This window comes from Oncorhynchus mykiss, unplaced genomic scaffold (genome assembly GCF_013265735.2).
Source record: "Oncorhynchus mykiss isolate Arlee unplaced genomic scaffold, USDA_OmykA_1.1 un_scaffold_87, whole genome shotgun sequence".
NCBI lineage: Eukaryota > Metazoa > Chordata > Actinopteri > Salmoniformes > Salmonidae > Oncorhynchus > Oncorhynchus mykiss.
The window spans coordinates 752,501-774,873 of NW_023493659.1; the positions used below are offsets into that span (position 1 = coordinate 752,501).

At 42.6% G+C, this 22,373-nt stretch overlaps 2 protein-coding genes across 5 annotated transcripts in view; one reads left to right on the plus strand and one right to left on the minus strand.

The window, feature by feature from the left end:
• Positions 1-22,373, minus strand: part of LOC110517592 (translation machinery-associated protein 16) — a 28,298-nt gene that overhangs the window by 5,068 nt on the left and 857 nt on the right. The window contains exons 1-4 of one of the 3 annotated variants that reach the window (XM_036971979.1): positions 5,023-5,161; positions 3,678-3,787; positions 3,540-3,577; positions 778-862 (exon numbers count right to left, since the gene is read on the minus strand). In XM_036971979.1, coding sequence (XP_036827874.1) covers positions 778-862; positions 3,540-3,577; positions 3,678-3,787; positions 5,023-5,025 — 236 coding nt within the window. In that variant the 5' untranslated portion in view covers positions 5,026-5,161. Of the gene's footprint in view, positions 1-777; positions 863-3,539; positions 3,578-3,677; positions 3,788-3,876; positions 3,897-5,022; positions 5,162-22,373 lie in introns of those variants that run through there. The other 2 variants (XM_036971980.1, XM_036971978.1) reach the window with 2 other exon arrangements.
• LOC118947001 (H/ACA ribonucleoprotein complex non-core subunit NAF1-like) lies at positions 5,151-22,318 on the plus strand. Of its 2 annotated transcripts, none has more exons than XM_036971976.1 (8): positions 5,151-5,287; positions 8,828-9,421; positions 9,613-9,706; positions 10,628-10,710; positions 10,859-11,019; positions 11,114-11,165; positions 13,195-13,309; positions 21,923-22,318. In XM_036971976.1, the coding sequence occupies exons 2-8, from the start codon at positions 8,855-8,857 to the stop codon at positions 22,222-22,224; spliced, it is 1,374 nt and encodes a 457-aa protein (XP_036827871.1). In that variant the 5' UTR covers positions 5,151-5,287; positions 8,828-8,854; the 3' UTR covers positions 22,225-22,318. The 2 variants fall into 2 exon arrangements, with proteins under 2 accessions (XP_036827871.1, XP_036827872.1); XM_036971977.1 differs by lacking the exon at positions 5,151-5,287 and adding an exon at positions 6,592-6,789.

The window sequence follows — 22,373 nt, forward strand, 5'->3', positions numbered from 1 at the left end:
AGCTCCAACAGTATAGTAATACCTAGCTAAATGCTTGTGTTTCTAGCTCCAACAGTATAGTAACACCTAGCTAAATGCTTGTGTTTCCAGCTCCAACAGTAGGGTAGCCTAGTGGTTAGAGCGTTGGATTAGTAACCGAAAGATTGCAAGTTCAAATCCCTGAGCTGACAAGGTACAAATCTGTCGTTCTGCCCCTGAACAGGCAGTTGTTCCCATTGAAAATAAGAATTTGTTCTTAACTGACTTGCCTAGTTAAATAAAAGTACAATAAAATACCTAGTTAAATGACCTCTCTATGTGACAGGCTCCCTGTTTGGTGAATATAGACACGGGTACTGACCTCTCTATGTGACAGGCGTCCTGTTTGGTGAATATAGACACGGGTACTGACAGGCGTCCTGTTGGTGAATATAGACACGGGTACTGACCTCTCTATGTGACAGGCGTCCTGTTTGGTGAATATAGACACGGGTACTAACCTCTCTATGATGTGACAGGCGTCCTGTTTGGTGAATATAGACACGGGTACTAACCTCTCTGTAATGTGACAGGCGTCCTGTTTGGTGAATATAGACACGGGTACTGACCTCTCTATGTGACAGGCGTCCTGTTTGGTGAATATAGACACGGGTACTGACCTCTCTATGTGACAGGCGTCCTGTTTGGTGAATATAGACACGGGTACTGACAGGCGTCCTGTTGGTGAATATAGACACGGGTACTGACCTCTCTATGTGACAGGCGTCCTGTTTGGTGAATATAGACACGGGTACTAACCTCTCTATGATGTGACAGGCGTCCTGTTTGGTGAACTCTGTCTTCTCAGAGTCCAGCTGGCTCTGAAACCACTGCAGCTTATCACCTACACACACAGACAATAGAAGGTAAGAGGGGGTACTCACCTACACACACACACAGACAATAGAAGGTAAGAGGGGGTACACCCTACCGTTGTACTCACCAACACACACTGAATATACTAACTACTGTGATATGTGGTTGTCTCACCTAGCTATCTGAATATACTAACTACTGAGATATGTGGTTGTCCCACCTAGCTATCTGAATATACTAACTACTGAGATATGTGGTTGTCCACCTAGCTATCTGAATATACTAACTACTGAGATATGTGGTTGTCCCACCTAGCTATCTGAATATACTAACTACTGTGATATGTGGTTGTCCACCTAGCTATCTGAATATACTAACTACTGAGATATGTGGTTGTCCCACCTGAAGATGAATATACTATGACTTTAATTTTTTTTTATTTAACCTTTATTTAACTAGACAAGTAGGTTAAGAACAAAATCTTATTTAAAATGACGGCCAAAAGGCAAAAGACCTCCGTCGGGGGCGGGGATTAAATATACAATTAAATAAAAACATAGGACAAAACATACATCACGACAAGAGAGACACCAGAGCACTACATAAAGAGAGACAACATAGAATGGTAGCAACACAACAACAACGTAGCAGCACAACATGACAACAACATGGTAGCAGCACAACATGACAACAACATGGTAGCAGCACAACAACATGGCAGCAGCACAACATGACAACAACATGGTAGCAGCACAACATGACAACAACATGGTAGAAGCACAACACGACAACATGGTAGAAACACAACATGGTAGCAGCACAACATGACAACAACATGGTAGCAGCACAACAGCACAACAAAATGGTAGCAGCACAACATGGTAGCAGCACAACATGGTAGCAGCACAACATGACAACAACATGGTAGCAGCACAACATGACAACATGGTAGCAGCACAACATGACAACATGGTAGCAGCACAACATGGTAGCAACACAACATGACAACATGGTAGCAGCACAACTGGACAACAACATGGTAGCAGCACAACATGACAACAAAATGGTAGCAGCACAATATGACAACAACATGGTAGCAGCACAACAGCACAACAACATGGTAGCAGCACAACAACAACGTAGCAGCACAACATGACAACATGGTAGCAGCACAACATGACAACAACATGGTAGCAGCACAACAGCACAACAACATGGTAGCAGCACAACAACAACGTAGCAGCACAACAACAACGTAGCAGCACAACATGACAACAACATGGTAGCAGCACAACACGACAACATGGTAGAAGCACAACATGAAAACAACATGGTAGCAGCACAACATGACAACAACATGGTAGCACCACAACAGCACAACAAAATGGTAGCAGCACAACATGGTAGCAGCACAACATGACAACAACATGGTAGCAGCACAACATGACAACAACATGGTAGCAGCACAACATGGTAGCAGCACAACATGACAACATGGTAGCAGCACAAAAGGAAGAAGGTAGAGACAACAATACATCATGCAAAGCAGCCACAATTGTCAGTAAGAGTGTCCATGATTTAGTCTTTGAATTAAGAGATTTTGTGTTAAACTCTACAACAAAACTTTCTCTGTGTTCAACAAGCTTTCACTGTGTTCAACAAGCTTTCTCTGTGTCCAACGAGCTTTCTCTGTGTTCAACAAGCTTTCTCTGCCCTTAACCTTGTCCTGAACACCTCCAAATCAACGGTCATGTGGTTTGGTAAGAAGAATGCCCCTCTCCCCACAGGTGTGATTACTACATCTGAGAGTTTAGAGATTGAGGTAGTCACCTCATACAAGTACTTGGGAGTATGGCTAGACGGTACACTGTCCTTCTCTCAGCACATATAAAAGCTGCAGGCTAAAGTTAAATCTAGACTTGGTTTCCTCCATCGTAATCGCACCTCTTTCACCTCAGCTGCCAAACTAACCCTGTTTCAGATGACCATCCTACCCATGCTAGATTACGGAGACATCGTTTATAGATCGGCAGGTAAGGGTGCTCTCGAGTGGCTAGATGTTCTTTACCATTCAGCCATCAGATTTGCCACCAATGCTCCTTATAGGACACATCACTGCACTCTATACTCCTCTGTAAACTGGTAATCTCTGTATACCCGTCACAAGACCCACTGGTTGATACTTATTTATAAAACCCTCTGAGGCCTCACTCCCCCCATCTGAGATATCTACTGCAGCCCTCATCCTCCACATACAACATCCGTTCTGCCAGTCACATTCTGTTAAAGGTCCCCAAAGCACACACATCCCTGGGTCGCTCGTCATTTCAGTTCGCTGCAGCTAGCGACTGGAACGAGCTGCAAAAAACACTCAAACCGGACAGTTTTATCTCAATCTCTTCATTCAAAGACTCAATCATGGAGAGCCCCCATCCCCGCAGGAGGCCTTTTGCCTTTTGGTAGGTCGTCATTGTAAATAAGAATTTGTTCCTAACTGACTAGTTAAATAAAAAAAAATATGCATATAATTGGATGAGAGCGCTTCCTACTGCTTGTTGACGCAAATTGAGAAGAGTGTGGGGCCTAGGATCGAGCCTTGGGGTACTCCCTTGGTGACAGGCTGAGACAGCAGATGTTCAGTAACAGTCGTACAGTAACAATAGTAAAGTAACACAGTAATAGTAGTAACAGACTGTCAGACTCACCAATGCTGTTGAGACGAGTGGCCTTCTCACTCTTTTGTCTGGAGGCAGAGATACACACTTAACTTTATAAATATATAACAATATACAGGATTCTCTCTGTTCAAAACACATACACAAACCATCTCCCTCCCTCCTTACCTCTCCTTCTTTCCCAGACGTATCTCCTGGCTGGCCAAGTAAGCAGCTTTCCTGCTATAGGGATGACACACCTTCTCCTTCTGAGTTGGTTTACCTTTCCCCGCCTTCGGCTACACACACACACACGACTGTTAGAACACCGCCTTGCATTATTCTATACTGAACTAAAATATAAACGCAACATGTAAAGTGTTGGTACCATGTTTCATGAACTGAAATAAAAGATCCTAGAAATGTCCATACGCAAGAAAGAGTATTTCCCAGTTAGTGAGTCTTTCTCCTTTGCCAAGATAATCCATCCAGCTGGTAGGTGTGGCATATCAAGAAGCTGATTAAACGGCATGATCATTACACAGGTGCACCTTGTGCCGGGGACAATACAAGGTCACTCTAACATATGAAGTTTTGTCACACAACACCACAGATGTCTGAAGTTTTGAGGGAGCGTGTAATTCACATGCTGAAATTTCCTCCAGGGCTGTTGCCTGAGAATTTAATGTTCATTTCTCTACCATAAGCCGCCTCCAACGTCATGTTAGAGAATTTGGCAGTACGTCCAACCGGCATCACAACCGCAGACCACGTGTAACTACGCCAGACCACGTGTAACTACGCCAGACCACGTGTAACCACGCCAGCCCAGGACCTCCACATCCGGGTTCTTCACCTGTGAGATCGTCTGAGACCAGCCACCCGGACAGCTGATGAAACTGAGGAGTATTTCTGTCTGTAATAAAGCCCTTTGTGGGGAAAACTCATTCTGATTGGCTGGGCCTGGCTCCCCAGTGGGTGGAGCCCTCCCAGGCCCACACATCGCTGTGCTCCTGCTCAGTCATGTGAAATACTTACTTAAAAGCTTAAGTAAAATAAGAGTGACGAAAATATTTAATAAATAAACTAAAGTAAAAAAAATAACAATATCTGCGGGGGTACAGGTTAGTCGAGGTAATATGTAGGTAGGGGTAAAGTGACTACGTAATAAACAGCGAGGAACAGCAGCGTAAAAAAATGAGTATTCAATGCAAATAGTGGGGGGTAGAAGCTGTTAAGAAGCCGTAGGACCTGTTTTTTATTGAACTAGGCAAGTCCTAGACTTGGTGCTTGTGAAAGTCACGTGAGATCCATAGATTAGTGCCTAATTTTATTATTTCAATTGACTGATTTCCTTAAATTAACTAACTCATAAATCGTTGAAATTGTTGCATTTTGCGTTAATATTTTTTTGCAGTATACATTCACTAGGTTGTAAGAGCGCTATAACATTATATACATCTAGGTTTAGCTAAATCTATTTCTACACATCTAGATACATGTTAAGGATGTTAAATAATAAGTGTAATTTTACCATGTTTTAGTTGTATGTGCGAAGTTTGATCACCGGTTGAAAACACGTGTTCTGTATTGACAACTCCGGCGGATGCTGCTGGTCCGTCGGACAACACTGTCCGTCATTTCCTCCGGCGGCCGAAAGACAGGTTCCACAACCCGGAAGACAACAAGACCACGTTGTTTCCGAATCAAAACGTGTTGCGAACAGCAGAGTAACGTTACTGAGAGTAGCAGAGAGCAGACTGCCGAGAGAACAGCTTTGTAGCCTTAACTACTCGAACGTAAGTCCATCTTCATCTACACGTTTGCAATATGATAAACAACATTGTAATAATGCCACCGTATAATACAGAATTGGCGATACAATACCAAGGACAATTTAAAACGCTGACTAACAGTAACGTTATCTGGTTCTGAGAATGCCAACCAAGCTACATAACTGTTTTATTAACTAGTGGACCAGCTAACGTTAGCTAGCTACGAGTTTAACTCCTGTGCTATGAACTCCGATTGTAAAACGTATTTCTTCAATATATATGGCTGGTATACTAGCTATCCAGCTAGTTCTAAAGTTACCTAATACCAGAAAGTAGGGTTAGGGGAGGACGGGTTCGTGGTAATGGCTGGAGCAGAATTGATGGAATGGTATCAAATGCAACAAGTGGTTTCCAGGTGATTGATGACATACCATTAGCTCTGTTCCAGCCATTATTATGAGCTGTCCTCTCAGCAGCCTCCACTGATTGGTTCCAGCCATTATTATGAGCTGTCCTCTCAGCAGGCTCCACTGATTGGTTCCAGCCATTATTATGAGCTGTCCTCTCAGCAGCCTCCACTGATTGGTTCCAGCCATTATTATGAGCTGTCCTCTCAGCAGGCTCCACTGATTGGTTCCAGCCATTATTATGAGCTGTCCTCTCAGCAGCCTCCACTGATTGGTTCCAGCCATTATTATGAGCTGTCCTCTGCAGCCTCCACTGATTGGTTCCAGCCATTATTATGAGCTGTCCTCAGCAGCCTCCACTGATTGGACCAAGCATGCCATGACTACATTCTGAATCAGGGGCACGTTGAGAGTAATCTATCCTATGTGAAGCCATTTATCCACAATAGAGGAATTTGTAGTTCACGTTAAAAATAAAGTACCTACATTGAAACGGATACAAACGGTGGAACTAATGCCACACATAGACTAGTGTTAGTGTTCAAATACTGGAGAGTTGAGACCAAATCACGGACGCTGGACAGAGTGGATTTCAGTTGTAACAAAAGACAGTTTTAATGAGTCAGAGATATCTTGTCCCGCAGTTTTACGTGCACGGACCTAGTTCACATAACTCGGCAAGGAGCCAGGTGAAAAAGAGGCCTATACAATGGTTACATACATTTTTATACATAGAATAAAGTAGGTGGAGTCTTGTCGTTTCGGTCTTCTTGACTGGTCGGAGGGTTGGAGGCGGGCCTTGCTCTAGCCAGAGCGGGCCCCATTGGTGCACAGCAAAAGTTCTTTGCTCTTGGGACCGGCCAGTTAGAGGGAGATGAGATGTGTGTTTATATAAGGAAGAGGGGGTCAGTCTTATGGCTGGGTGTATGTGTTCTTACGACGGAATGTCTTTGTTTATATGAGCTATGTGTATGAATATTTATATAACACTAGACGCTACTAAACACGTTTGGAATGTTGTTACTGGAGGTCGACGATTAATGTAGACTACATTGCACTCCACGAGGAGACTGCGTGACAGGCTGACTACCTGTTATGGGAGTGCAGCAAGGAGCCACGGTCAGGTGCTAGCTAGCATTAAACGTATCTTATAAAAACAATCAATCTTCACATAGTCACTAGTTAACTACACATGGTTGATGATATTACTAGTTTATCGTGTCCTGCGTTGCATATAATCGATGCGGTGCCTGTTAATGTATCGAATCACAGCCTACTTCGCCAAACGGGTGATTTAACAAGCGCGTTTGCGAAAAAAGCAATGTCGTTGCAGCAATGTACCATAAACATCAAGGCCTTTCTTAAAAGTCAATACACAAGTATATATTTTTTAACCTGCATATTTAGTTAATATTGCCTGCTAACATTAATTTATTTTCACTAGGGAAGTTGTCACTTCTCTTGCGTTCTGTGCAAGCAGTTTGGGCTGCCTGGCTCGTCGCGAACTGTGTGAAGACAATTTCTTCCTAACAAAGACCGTAATTAATTTGCCAGAATTGTCCATAATTATGACATAACATTGAAGGTTATGCAATGTAACAGCAATATTTAGACTTAGGGATGCCACCCGTTAGATAAAATACAGAACAGTTCCGTATTTCACTGAAAGAATAAACGTCTTGTTTTCGAAATTATAGTTTCCAGATTTGACCATATTAATGACCTACGGCTCGTATTTCTGTGTGTTATTATGTTATAACTAAGTCTATGATTTGATAGAGCAGTCTGACTGAGCGGTGGTAGGCAGCAGGCTCGTAAGCATTCATTCAAACAGCACTTTCCTGTGTTTGCCAGCAGCTCTTCGCTGTGCTTCAAGCATTGCGCTGTTTATGACTTCAAGCCTATCAACTCCCGAGATTAGGCTGACAATAATAAAGTACCTATTAGAACATCCAATAGTCAAAGGTATATGAAATACAAATGGTATAGAGAGAAATAGTCCTATAATAACTACAACCTAAAACTTCTTACCTGGGAATATTGAAGACTCATGTTAAAAGGAACCACCAGCTTTCATATGTTCTCATGTTCTGAGCAAGGAAGTGAAACGTTAGCTTTCTTACATGGCACATATTGCACTTTTACTTTCTTCTCCAACACTTTGTTTTTGCATTATTTAAACTAAATTGAACATGTTTCATTATTTATTTGAGGCTAAATTGATTTTATTGATGTATTAAGTTAAAATAAGTGTTCATTCAGTATTGTTGTAATTGTCATTATTACGATTAGAGGTCGACCGATTAATCGGAATGGCAGATTAATTAGGGCCGATTTCAAGTTTTCATAACAATCGGAAATCGTTATTTTTGGACACCGGTTTTGCTGAATTATTATTATTATTATTTTTTCACCTTTATTTAATCTTCATTTAACCATGCAAGTCAGTTAAGAACACATTCTTATTTTCAATGAGGGCCGAGGAACGGTGGGTTAACTGCCTCGATTAATCGGTATCGGCCTTTTTGGTCCTCCAATAATCGGTATCGGTGTTGAAACATCATCGTCGGTTGACCTCTACCCTCCACACCAACATGGGTGGGAACCCAACAAAAGCTTACCGCCACTCCCATCCTCTCCAATCCCATTAACAGCACCATCGTCTCCATAAACAAGTCTCCTCTATCTGACCAACCGGTCTTCACATGACTCAACACTGCAGCCCAATCAGAGCAGATCACCACTCTGAACAAGTCTCCTCTATCTGACCTACCGGTCTTCACACGACTCAACACTGCAGCCCAATCAGAGCAGATCACCATTCTGAGGGGGTTCCACCTCCTCCACCCTGGTTTGGTAACTGAACAGGTTACTGTTTGACTGAGCCATAGATACTAGATGATAGCTACTTTCTTGCTTAGTGGTTGTGTGGGCAGAGAATCCAGGTCCAGATTGTACAGATCCACACTGTGGTTTGTGAGGCAACCAGGGGTGTATTCATTAGTGCACAAAGTACAACAACGTTTTGCAACAAAACTAGGCCTAAGCGTTTCTTAGCCCTCACGCTTTGTTCCGTTTGTGTCTGTTAGCTTCCGTTCTGTGTGGTTCCTAGTGACTATTACCCAGCTGATTGTAGTTGTGCTGTCTTTGTCCCCAGGTGTGATAGTCTCTACCCAGCAACGGGATGGAGGCCCAACCAGAGGAGACGGCTTTGGTACCGGAGGTTCTTCAGAGCTCAGCAGAGACACACGGAGAGGAACTGGAACTGAACAACGGTACCAGCACCAAGCACCTGGAGGATGGATGCACAGCTGAGACAGAACCTCAGGGACTGACCTCCGGGACCTCAGACAGCCGTTTACCGGGAGAGTTAACGGGAGGAGCAGAGGAGATGGAGGTTACAGAGAATCTCAGCTCTGTCTCGAGCTCCGAGCTGGGAGATGGAACCACACACACACACCTCCCACAGGACCTCTCTCAGGACCTCTCTCAGGACCTCTCCCAGGACCCCCCCCAGGACCCCTCTCAGGACCCCCCCCAGGTACTGCTGACGTTACAGGACGGTGTGTGTGTCAGGGACCAGCGGGACAGCAGCAGCTCCTCCTCAGACAGTGATTCAGACTCCTCTTCCTCCGGTGTGACGCTGGCTGTTGTGTTAGGTCAGGCAGATGAAGATGATGATGACGACGAAGGCTTCAGTCGGGCAAGGAAACCCTGTTCCATCAAAACCCTGGATGAGATCCTGCCTGAGGTACCCCTGACCTCTCTCTAACCCCTGGCCTCTCTCTAACCCCTGGCCTCTCTCTAACCCCTGGCCTCTCTCTAACCCCTGGCCTCTCTCTAACCCCTGACCTCTACTCTGGGAATTCAGAACTTCATGTGAGTAAAAATAAAATAAGTGCCGTATTCACGTGAAAATGAAATGTGTGTTTGTGTGTGTAGGAGTTGCCTGCTGTCGAGGAGTTGACGGTTGTTCTACCAGAGGAGGCGGAGATACTGCCCCTAGGATCAGTCACCAGTATCATCCAACAGCTGGGTTAGTCCTTCCCCCTAGGATCAGTCACCAGTATCATCCAACAGCTGGGTTAGTCCCTCCCCCTTGGACCAGTCACCAGTATCATCCAACAGCTGGGTTAGTCCCTCCCCCTTGGACCAGTCACCAGTATCATCCATCAGCTGGGTTAGTCCCTCCCCCTAGGACCAGTATCATCTAACAGCTGGGTTAGTCCCTCCCCCTAGGACCAGTCACCAGTATCATCCAACAGCTGGGTTAGTCCCTCCCCCTAGGACCAGTCACCAGTATCATCTAACAGACCCCTCTTGGTGACTGAATGCCCCTGACCCCTCTTGGTGACTGAATGCCCCTGCCCTTCACATTACACCCCCCCGACCCCTCTTGGTGACTGAATGCCCCTGACCTTCACATTACACTCCCCCGACCCCTCTTGGTGACTGAATGCCCCTGACCCCTCTTGGTGACTGAATGCCCCTGACCCCTCTTGGTGACTGAATGCCCCTGACCCCTCTTGGTGATTGAATGCCCCTGACCCCTCTTGGTGACTGAATGCCCCTGCCCTTCACATTACACCCCCTGACCCCTCTTGGTGACTGAATGCCCCTGCCCTTCACATTATACCCCCCTGACCCCTCTTGGTGACTGAATGCCCCTGACCCCTCTTGGTGACTGAATGCCCCTGCCCTTCACCTTACACCCCCCGACCCCTCTTGGTGACTGAATGCCCCTGACCCCTCTTGGTGACTGAATGCCCCTGCCCTTCACATTACACCCCCCTGACCCCTCTTGGTGACTGAATGCCCCTGACCCCTCTTGGTGACTGAATGCCCCTGACCCCTCTTGGTGACTGAATGCCCCTGCCCTTCACCTTACACCCCCCGACCCCTCTTGGTGACTGAATGCCCCTGACCCCTCTTGGTGACTGTTGTGTTTCCTCAACAGTGATCATTCAGTCATTGAAGGACACGCCCCCTCTGAAGGACGACAGCGTCATTTTCAACTCTGATAGGCTGGCCGTGGGCAAGGTAAGAGGGGCTTAGAGTCCCGGGGAGGAGTCCTCAGAATACCCCCCCCCCACACACACACAGTCCTCCTCCTCAGGTATTTGAGGTGTTTGGGCCGGTCTCCAGTCCCTTCTATGTGTTGAGGTTTAACTCTCTCTCTCCTCCTCAGGTATTTGAGGTGTTTGGGCCAGTCTCTAGTCCCTTCTATGTGTTGAGGTTTAACTCAGAGAGTGACATCGCAGAGAGAGGAGTGAAGCTGAAGGACTCCATGTTCTACGCCCCGTCTCTCACCGACTACACCCTCTACATCCTCACTGAGCAGCTACGACGGTCAGTACACTGACTACACCCTCTATATCCTCACTGAGCAGCTACGACGGTCAGTACACACATGTATAATTGAAGCTAACGTGTGTTTGTTTAGGTTGAAAGGCTCCGACGCCTCCTGGAAGAACGACCAGGAACCACCACCAGAGGTGAGGGACACACATTACCCATAATGCCACACAGGCCCTAGGCTACCTGCCGCCCAACGCTCTAACCGCTAGGCTACGTGCCGCCCAACGCTCTAACCGCTAGGCTACCTGCCGCCCAACGCTCTAACCGCTAGGCTACCTGCCGCCCAACGCTCTAACCACTAGGCTACCTGCCGCCCAACGCTCTAACCGCTAGGCTACCTGCCGCCCAACGCTCTAACCGCTAGGCTACCTGCCGCCCAACGCTCTAACCGCTAGGCTACTTGCCACCCAACGCTCTAACCGCTAGGCTACCTGCCTCCCCTACACTCTAACCACTAGGCTACCTGCCGCCCAACTCTCTAACCGCTAGGCTACCTGCCGCCCAACGCTCTAACCGCTAGGCTACCTGCCGCCCAACGCTCTAACCGCTAGGCTACCTGCCGCCCAACGCTCTAACCGCTAGGCTACCTGCCGCCCCTACACTCTAACCACTAGGCTACCTGCCGCCCAACTCTCTAACCGCTAGGATACCTGCCGCCCAACGCTCTAACCGCTAGGCTACCTGCCGCCCAACGCTCTAACTGCTAGGCTACCTGCCTCCCCTACACTCTAACCACTAGGCTACCTGCCGCCCAACGCTCTAACCTCTAGGCTACCTGCCGCCCAACTCTCTAACCGCTAGGCTACCTGCCGCCCAACGCTCTAACCGCTAGGCTACCTGCCGCCCAACGCTCTAACCGCTAGGCTACCTGCCGCCCAACGCTCTAACCGCTAGGCTACCTGCCGCCCAACGCTCTAACCGCTAGGCTACCTGCCGCCCAACGCTCTAACCGCTAGGCTACCTGCCGCCCCTACACTCTAACCACTAGGCTACCTGCCGCCCAATGCTCTAACCGCTAGGCTACCTGCCGCCCAATGCTCTAACCGCTAGGCTACCTGCCGCCCAACGCTCTAACCGCTAGGATACCTGCCGCCCAACGCTCTAACCGCTAGGCTACCTGCCGCCCAACGCTCTAACCGCTAGGCTACCTGCCGCCCAACGCTCTAACCGCTAGGCTACCTGCCGCCCAACGCTCTAACCGCTAGGATACCTGCCGCCCAACGCTCTAACCGCTAGGCTACCTGCCGCCCAACGCTCTAACCGCTAGGCTACCTGCCGCCCAAACGTCTAACCGCTAGGATACCTGCCTCCCAACGCTCTAACCGCTAGGCTACCTGCCGCCCAACGCTCTAACCGCTAGGCTACCTGCCGCCCAACGCTCTAACCGCTAGGCTACCTGCCGCCCAACGCTCTAACCGCTAGGCTACCTGCTACCTGCCGCCAGAGGACTGACTATCAACAAACACAATTGCTGATTAGATGAAGCCTTCTCAGTGTGGATGAGGGTAGGATGTTGATGTGTTGCTTACTGAATATATTTATCCTAAACAGTATGTAGTATGATTAGTACAAAGTGCATATAATTTTAGTAAGATTTCGGGGACACACACACACTTGTATTGTGATGGTGCATCTAAGATGTCAAGACACATTTCTCTTTGGATAATAAAGTTTCTCTCCTCTCCCCTTTCCTCTCCCTTCTCTCTCTCCCCTTTCCCCCTCTCTCCGCTGTCCTGTCCCCTCTCGTGTCTCGTCTCTCCTCTGTCCTGTCCCCTCTCGTGTCTCGTCTCTCCTCTGTCCTGTCCCCTCTCGTGTCCCCTCTCGTCTCCCCTCTGTCCTGTCCCCTCTCGTGTCTCGTCTCTCCTCTGTCCTGTCCCCTCTCGTGTCTCGTCTCTCCTCTGTCCTGTCCCCTCTCTTGTCTCGTCTCTCCTCTGTCCTGTCCCCTCTCGTGTCTCGTCTCTCCTCTGTCCTTTCCCCTCTCGTCTCCCCTCTGATCTGTCCCCTCTCGTCTCTGTCCTGTCCCCTCTCGTCTCTCCTCTGTCCTGTCCCCTCTCGTCTCTCCTCTGTCCTGTCCCCTCTCGTCTCTCCTCTGTCCTGTCCCCTCTCGTCTCTCCTCTGTCCTGTCCCCTCTCGTCTGTCCTGTCCTCTTGTCTCCCCTCTCTCCAGGCGTTAGACTTCAGTGATGATGAGGCAGAACAGAATATGAAAAGGAAGAAGAAGAAGAAGGGGAATGTTCAGAAGAGTGAGAGAGAAAGAGGACAGAGAGCTGACCAACAACCAGGTCAGACACACAACATACACTGTTTCTGGTCAACTCTGAAGCCTCTGTGAATTTCCTTTGGTTCATGTCAGGACGATGTCTGGGGTGTGTTGAAGGCCATTGGTGGAAATCCTCCCGGAGAATCTGATGGTCTCGTCGGCTTGACCTCCTTTTGACACGAGCAATTCAAGAGCCAATCACCACAGAGCACAGGGGCGTTCCCAAAGCATATTGTTGGTGACCACGTGGACAGAAAGCACACAGTCTGTATTCAATGGGAAGAAAATGTTGTGGGTGACAGTGCAAAGCATCAGATTAGGGGAGAATGGGGCTGTGTCACACTGTTAACTGGGGTGTATCTCAACACCAGTAGGTCTATAGGTTATCTTATCATAGATAACTATGATGCTAATTTCCACATGGCTTGATCTAGCAAACTATGATGCTAATTTCCACATGGCTTGATCTAGCAAACTATGATGGTAATTTCCACATGACTTGACCTAGCAAACTATGATGCTAATTTCCACATGACTTGACCTAGCGACTCAGAAATATAGCTCTCCCTTTCATCTTTTCAACAAACAATTGTTTATATGCAGCATACTTTCCCCTCCTATAAAATACACACATTCACCTATAAAATACACACATTCCCCTATAAAATACACACATTCACCTATAAAATACACACATTCCCCTATAAAATACACACATTCACCTATAAAATACACACATTCACCTATGAAATACACACATTCCCCTATAAAATACACACATTCACCTATGAAATACACACATTCCCCTATAAAATACACACATTCACCTATAAAATACACACATTCCCCTATAAAATACACACATTCACCATACACACATTCACCTATAAAATACACACATTCCCCTATAAAATACACACATTCACCTATAAAATACACACATTCCCCTATAAAATACACACATTCACCTATAAAATACACACATTCACTTATAAAATACACACATTCACCTATAAAATACACACATTCACTTATAAAATACACACATTCACCATACACACATTCACCTATAAAATACACACATTCACCTATAAAATACACACATTCACCTATAAAATACACACATTCCCCTATAAAATACACACATTCACCTATAAAATACACACATTCCCCTATAAAATACACACATTCACTTATAAAATACACACATTCACCATACACACATTCACCTATAAAATACACACATTCACCTATAAAATACACACATTCCCCTATAAAATACACACATTCACCTATAAAATACACACATTCACCATACACACATTCACCTATAAAATACACACATTCACCTATAAAATACACACATTCACCTATAAAATACACACATTCACCTATAAAATACACACATTCACCTATAAAATACACACATTCACCTATAAAATACACACATTCACCATACACACATTCACCTATAAAATACACACATTCACCTATAAAATACACACATTCCCCTATAAAATACACACATTCACTTATAAAATACACACATTCACCATACACACATTCACCTATAAAATACACACATTCCCCTATAAAATACACACATTCACCATACACACATTCACCTATAAAATACACACATTCACCTATAAAATACACACATTCCCCTATAAAATACACACATTCACCTATAAAATACACACATTCACCTATGAAATACACACATTCACCATACACACATTCCCCTATAAAATACACACATTCACCTATAAAATACACACATTCCCCTATAAAATACACACATTCCCCTATAAAATACACACATTCACCATACACACATTCCCCTATAAAATACACACATTCACCTATAAAATACACACATTCACCTATAAAATACACACATTCACCTATAAAATACACACATTCACCTATAAAATACACACATTCCCCTATAAAATACACACATTCACCTATAAAATACACACATTCACCTATGAAATACACACATTCACCATACACACATTCCCCTATAAAATACACACATTCACCTATAAAATACACACATTCCCCTATAAAATACACACATTCCCCTATAAAATACACACATTCACCATACACACATTCCCCTATAAAATACACACATTCACCTATAAAATACACACATTCACCTATAAAATACACACATTCACCTATAAAATACACACATTCACCTATAAAATACACACATTCCCCTATAAAATACACACATTCACCTATAAAATACACACATTCACCTATAAAATACACACATTCCCCTATAAAATACACACATTCACCTATAAAATACACACATTCACCATACACACATTCACCTATGAAATACACACATTCACCTATAAAATACACACATTCACCTATAAAATACACACATTCACCATACACACATTCACCTATAAAATACACACATTCACCTATAAAATACACACATTCACCTATAAAATACACACATTCACCTATAAAATACACACATTCACCTATAAAATACACACATTCACCATACACACATTCACCTATGAAATACACACATTCACCTATAAAATACACACATTCACCTATAAAATACACACATTCACCTATAAAATACACACATTCACCTATAAAATACACACATTCACCATACACACATTCACCTATAAAATACACACATTCACCTATAAAATACACACATTCACCTATAAAATACACACATTCACCATACACACATTCACCTATAAAATACACACATTCACCTATAAAATAAACACATTCACCATACACACATTCACCTATGAAATACACACATTCACCATACACACATTCCCCTATAAAATACACACATTCCCCTATAAAATACACACATTCGCCTATAAAATACACACATTCACCATACACACATTCACCTATGAAATACACACATTCCCCTATAAAATACACACATTCCCCTATAAAATACACACATTCCCCTATAAAATACACACATTCACCTATAAAATACACACATTCACCTATAAAATACACACATTCACCATACACACATTCACCTATGAAATACACACATTCCCCTATAAAATACACACATTCCCCTATAAAATACACACATTCCCCTATAAAATACACACATTCACCTATAAAATACACACATTCACCTATGAAATACACACATTCACCATACACACATTCACCTATAAAATACACACATTCACCATACACACATTCACCTATAAAATACACACATTCACCATACACACATTCACCTATGAAATACACACATTCACCTATAAAATACACACATTCACCTATAAAATACACACATTCCCCTATAAAATACACACATTCACCATACACACATTCCCCTATAAAATACACACATTCCCCTATAAAATACACACATTCACCTATAAAATACACACATTCACCTATAAAATACACACATTCACCATACACACATTCACCTATAAAATACACACATTCACCTATAAAATACACACATTCACCTATAAAATACACACATTCACCTATAAAATACACACATTCACCTATAAAATACACACATTCACCTATGAAATACACACATTCACCATACACACATTCCCCTATAAAATACACACATTCACCTATGAAATACACACATTCCCCTATAAAATACACACATTCACCTATAAAATACACACATTCCCCTATAAAATACACACATTCACCTATAAAATACACACATTCACCATACACACATTCACCTATAAAATACACACATTCACCATACACACATTCCCCTATAAAATACACACATTCACCTATAAAATACACACATTCACCATACACACATTCACCTATGAAATACACACATTCACCTATGAAATACACACATTCACCATACACACATTCACCTATGAAATACACACATTCACCTATGAAATACACACATTCACCTATGAAATACACACATTCACCTATAAAATACACACATTCACCTATAAAATACACACATTCCCCTATAAAATACACACATTCACCTATAAAATACACACATTCACCTATAAAATACACACATTCACCTATAAAATACACACATTCACCTATGAAATACACACATTCACCTATAAAATACACACATTCACCATACACACATTCACCTATAAAATACACACATTCACCTATAAAATACACACATTCCCCTATAAAATACACACATTCACCTATAAAATACACACATTCACCTATAAAATACACACATTCACCATACACACATTCACCTATGAAATACACACATTCCCCTATAAAATACACACATTCCCCTATAAAATACACACATTCACCATACACACATTCCCCTATGAAATACACACATTCACCTATAAAATACACACATTCACCTATGAAATACACACATTCCCCTATAAAATACACACATTCCCCTATAAAATACACACATTCACCATACACACATTCCCCTATAAAATACACACATTCACCTATAAAATACACACATTCCCCTATAAAATACACACATTCCCCTATAAAATACACACATTCACCTATAAAATACACACATTCCCCTATAAAATACACACATTCACCTATAAAATACACACATTCACCTATAAAATACACACATTCACCTATAAAATACACACATTCACCATACACACATTCACCTATAAAATACACACATTCACCATACACACATTCCCCTATGAAATACACACATTCCCCTATAAAATACACACATTCACCTATAAAATACACACATTCACCATACACACATTCCCCTATGAAATACACACATTCACCTATAAAATACACACATTCACCTATAAAATACACACATTCACCTATGAAATACACACATTCACCTATAAAATACACACATTCACCTATAAAATACACACATTCACCATACACACATTCACCTATAAAATACACACATTCCCCTATGAAATACACACATTCACCTATGAAATACACACATTCACCATACACACATTCACCTATAAAATACACACATTCACCATACACACATTCACCTATAAAATACACACATTCACCTATAAAATACACACATTCCCCTATAAAATACACACATTCACCTATGAAATACACACATTCACCATACACACATTCACCTATAAAATACACACATTCACCATACACACATTCACCTATAAAATACACACATTCACCTATAAAATACACACATTCACCTATAAAATACACACATTCACCTATAAAATACACACATTCCCCTATAAAATACACACATTCACCTATAAAATACACACATTCCCCTATAAAATACACACATTCACCATACACACATTCCCCTATAAAATACACACATTCACCTATAAAATACACACATTCCCCTATAAAATACACACATTCACCATACACACATTCCCCTATAAAATACACACATTCACCTATAAAATACACACATTCCCCTATAAAATACACACATTCACCATACACACATTCCCCTATAAAATACACACATTCACCTATAAAATACACACATTCACCTATAAAATACACACATTCACCTATAAAATACACACATTCACCATACACACATTCACCTATAAAATACACACATTCACCTATAAAATACACACATTCACCTATAAAATACACACATTCACCTATAAAATACACACATTCACCTATAAAATACACACATTCACCTATAAAATACACACATTCACCTATAAAATACACACATTCACCTATAAAATACACACATTTCACCTATAAAATACACACATTCACCTATAAAATACACACATTCACCTATGAAATACACACATTCACCATACACACATTCACCTATAAAATACACACATTCACCTATGAAATACACACATTCACCTATGAAATACACACATTCACCTATAAAATACACACATTCCCCTATAAAATACACACATTCCCCTATAAAATACACACATTCCCCTATAAAATACACACATTCCCCTATAAAATACACACATTCACCTATAAAATACACACATTCACCTATGAAATACACACATTCACCTATAAAATACACACATTCACCTATGAAATACACACATTCACCTATAAAATACACACATTCACCATACACACATTCACCTATAAAATACACACATTCACCTATAAAATACACACATTCACCATACACACATTCCCCTATAAAATACACACATTCACCTCTGAAATACACACATTCACCTATAAAATACACACATTCACCATACACACATTCACCTATAAAATACACACATTCACCTATGAAATACACACATTCACCTATAAAATACACACATTCACCATACACACATTCACCTATAAAATACACACATTCACCTATAAAATACACACATTCACCATACACACATTCCCCTATAAAATACACACATTCCCCTATAAAATACACACATTCACCTATAAAATACACACATTCCCCTATAAAATACACACATTCCCCTATAAAATACACACATTCCCCTATAAAATACACACATTCCCCTATAAAATACACATTCACCTATAAAATACACACATTCCCCTATAAAATACACACATTCCCCTATAAAATACACACATTCACCATACACACATTCACCTATAAAATACACACATTCCCCTATAAAATACACACATTCACCTATAAAATACACACATTCACCTATAAAATACACACATTCACCTATGAAATACACACATTCACCTATAAAATACACACATTCCCCTATAAAATACACACATTCACCTATAAAATACACACATTCACCTATAAAATACACACATTCACCTATGAAATACACACATTCACCTATAAAATACACACATTCACCATACACACATTCACCTATAAAATACACACATTCCCCTATAAAATACACACATTCACCTATGAAATACACACATTCACCTATAAAATACACACATTCACCATACACACATTCACCTATAAAATACACACATTCCCCTATAAAATACACACATTCCCCTATAAAATACACACATTCACCTATAAAATACACACATTCACCATACACACATTCACCTATAAAATACACACATTCCCCTATAAAATACACACATTCCCCTATAAAATACACACATTCACCTATAAAATACACACATTCACCATACACACATTCACCTATAAAATACACACATTCACCTATAAAATACACACATTCACCATACACACATTCACCTATAAAATACACACATTCACCTATAAAATACACACATTCACCTATAAAATACACACATTCCCCTATAAAATACACACATTCACCTATAAAATACACACATTCACCTATAAAATACACACATTCACCTATAAAATACACACATTCACCTATGAAATACACACATTCACCTATAAAATACACACATTCACCATACACACATTCACCTATAAAATACACACATTCCCCTATAAAATACACACATTCCCCTATAAAATACACACATTCACCTATAAAATACACACATTCACCTATAAAATACACACATTCACCTATAAAATACACACATTCACCTATAAAATACACACATTCACCTATAAAATACACACATTCACCTATAAAATACACACATTCACCTATAAAATACACACATTCACCATACACACATTCATTCATAGATTGACTTCAAGAACCACCAGAGCCATGCCAAAGTAAGGCATTTAATTAACAAAATGAACAAACTTGTTTACATTTAGAAGTTAGTTATTTTATTATACTCATTATTTACCAAGTTTACCTATAAAATACACACATTCACCTCAATGTTTTGAGATGCTGACATGGATTTAGCAGGTGGGTGACCTCTTGACCTCTTGCGATGTCGTCCAACATTTGGAACCCCAGTCTCCCCTGTTCAGTTATTAGACTGGGTATTGGGCTGTACAGCACTCTGTAGATTGGGAGAGACACCAACATGTGGAACCCCAGTCTCCCCTATCCAGTTATTAGACTGGGTATTGGGCTGTACAGCACTCTGTAGATTGGGAGAGACACCAACATGTGGAACCCCAGTCTCCCCTATCCAGTTATTAGACTGGGTATTGGGCTGTACAGCACTCTGTAGATTGGGAGAGACACCAACATGTGGAACCCCAGTCTCCCCTATCCAGTTATTAGACTGGGTATTGGGCTGTACAGCACTATGTAGATTGGGAGAGACACCAACATGTGGAACCCCAGTCTCCCCTATCCAGTTATTAGACTGGGTATTGGGCTGTACAGCACTCTGTAGATTGGGAGAGACACCAACATGTGGAACCCCAGTCTCCCCTATCCAGTTATTAGACTGGGTATTGGGCTGTACAGCACTCTGTAGATTGGGAGAGACACCAACATGTGGAACCCCAGTCTCCCCTATCCAGTTATTAGACTGGGTATTGGGCTGTACAGCACTCTGTAGATTGGGAGAGACACCAACATGTGGAACCCCCTGCCCCAGTCTCCCCTGTTCAGTTATTAGACTGGGTATTGGGTATAACCCCTGTGTGTGTGTGTGTGTGTGTGTGTGTGTGTGTGTGTGTGTGTGTGTGTGTGTGTGTGTGTGTGTGTGTGTGTGTGTGTGTGTGTGTGTGTGTGACCTCATTTTCTTTCTCTTCCAGATAGAGATTCCGTCACCAGACCACAGATGTCCCAGAGGCCTTTGCAACAGAGTTGTCCACCCCGCCGTGACAACTGGGGTCCCCCACCCCGATACGAAGGGGCTCCGTACTACACACACCAGCCCCACTACCCCTACCCTCCCCCCTACCAGCCCCAGTCCTTCCCCCTCTATCCTCCCCCTCCTCCCCCCCACATGTCCTTCCCCTGGTCCCCTCCCCCCTCTCACCCCTACCACAACCTCCCCTTCTCTCACCTCCCCCCTCCTCCCCCACCGCCTACTGGCCCCTATCCTCCTCAGTGAGGACACAACTAGTGACTGTACACCTCACCACCTTGACACTCATCAGCGTTGTTTGACCAAATCAACACATTAAAGTATATTTTTACTGTCTGCATTTCATGTCTGTTTTAATAGTTTCTGTTCTTAAATCCCCGGTAGTAGAGACTATT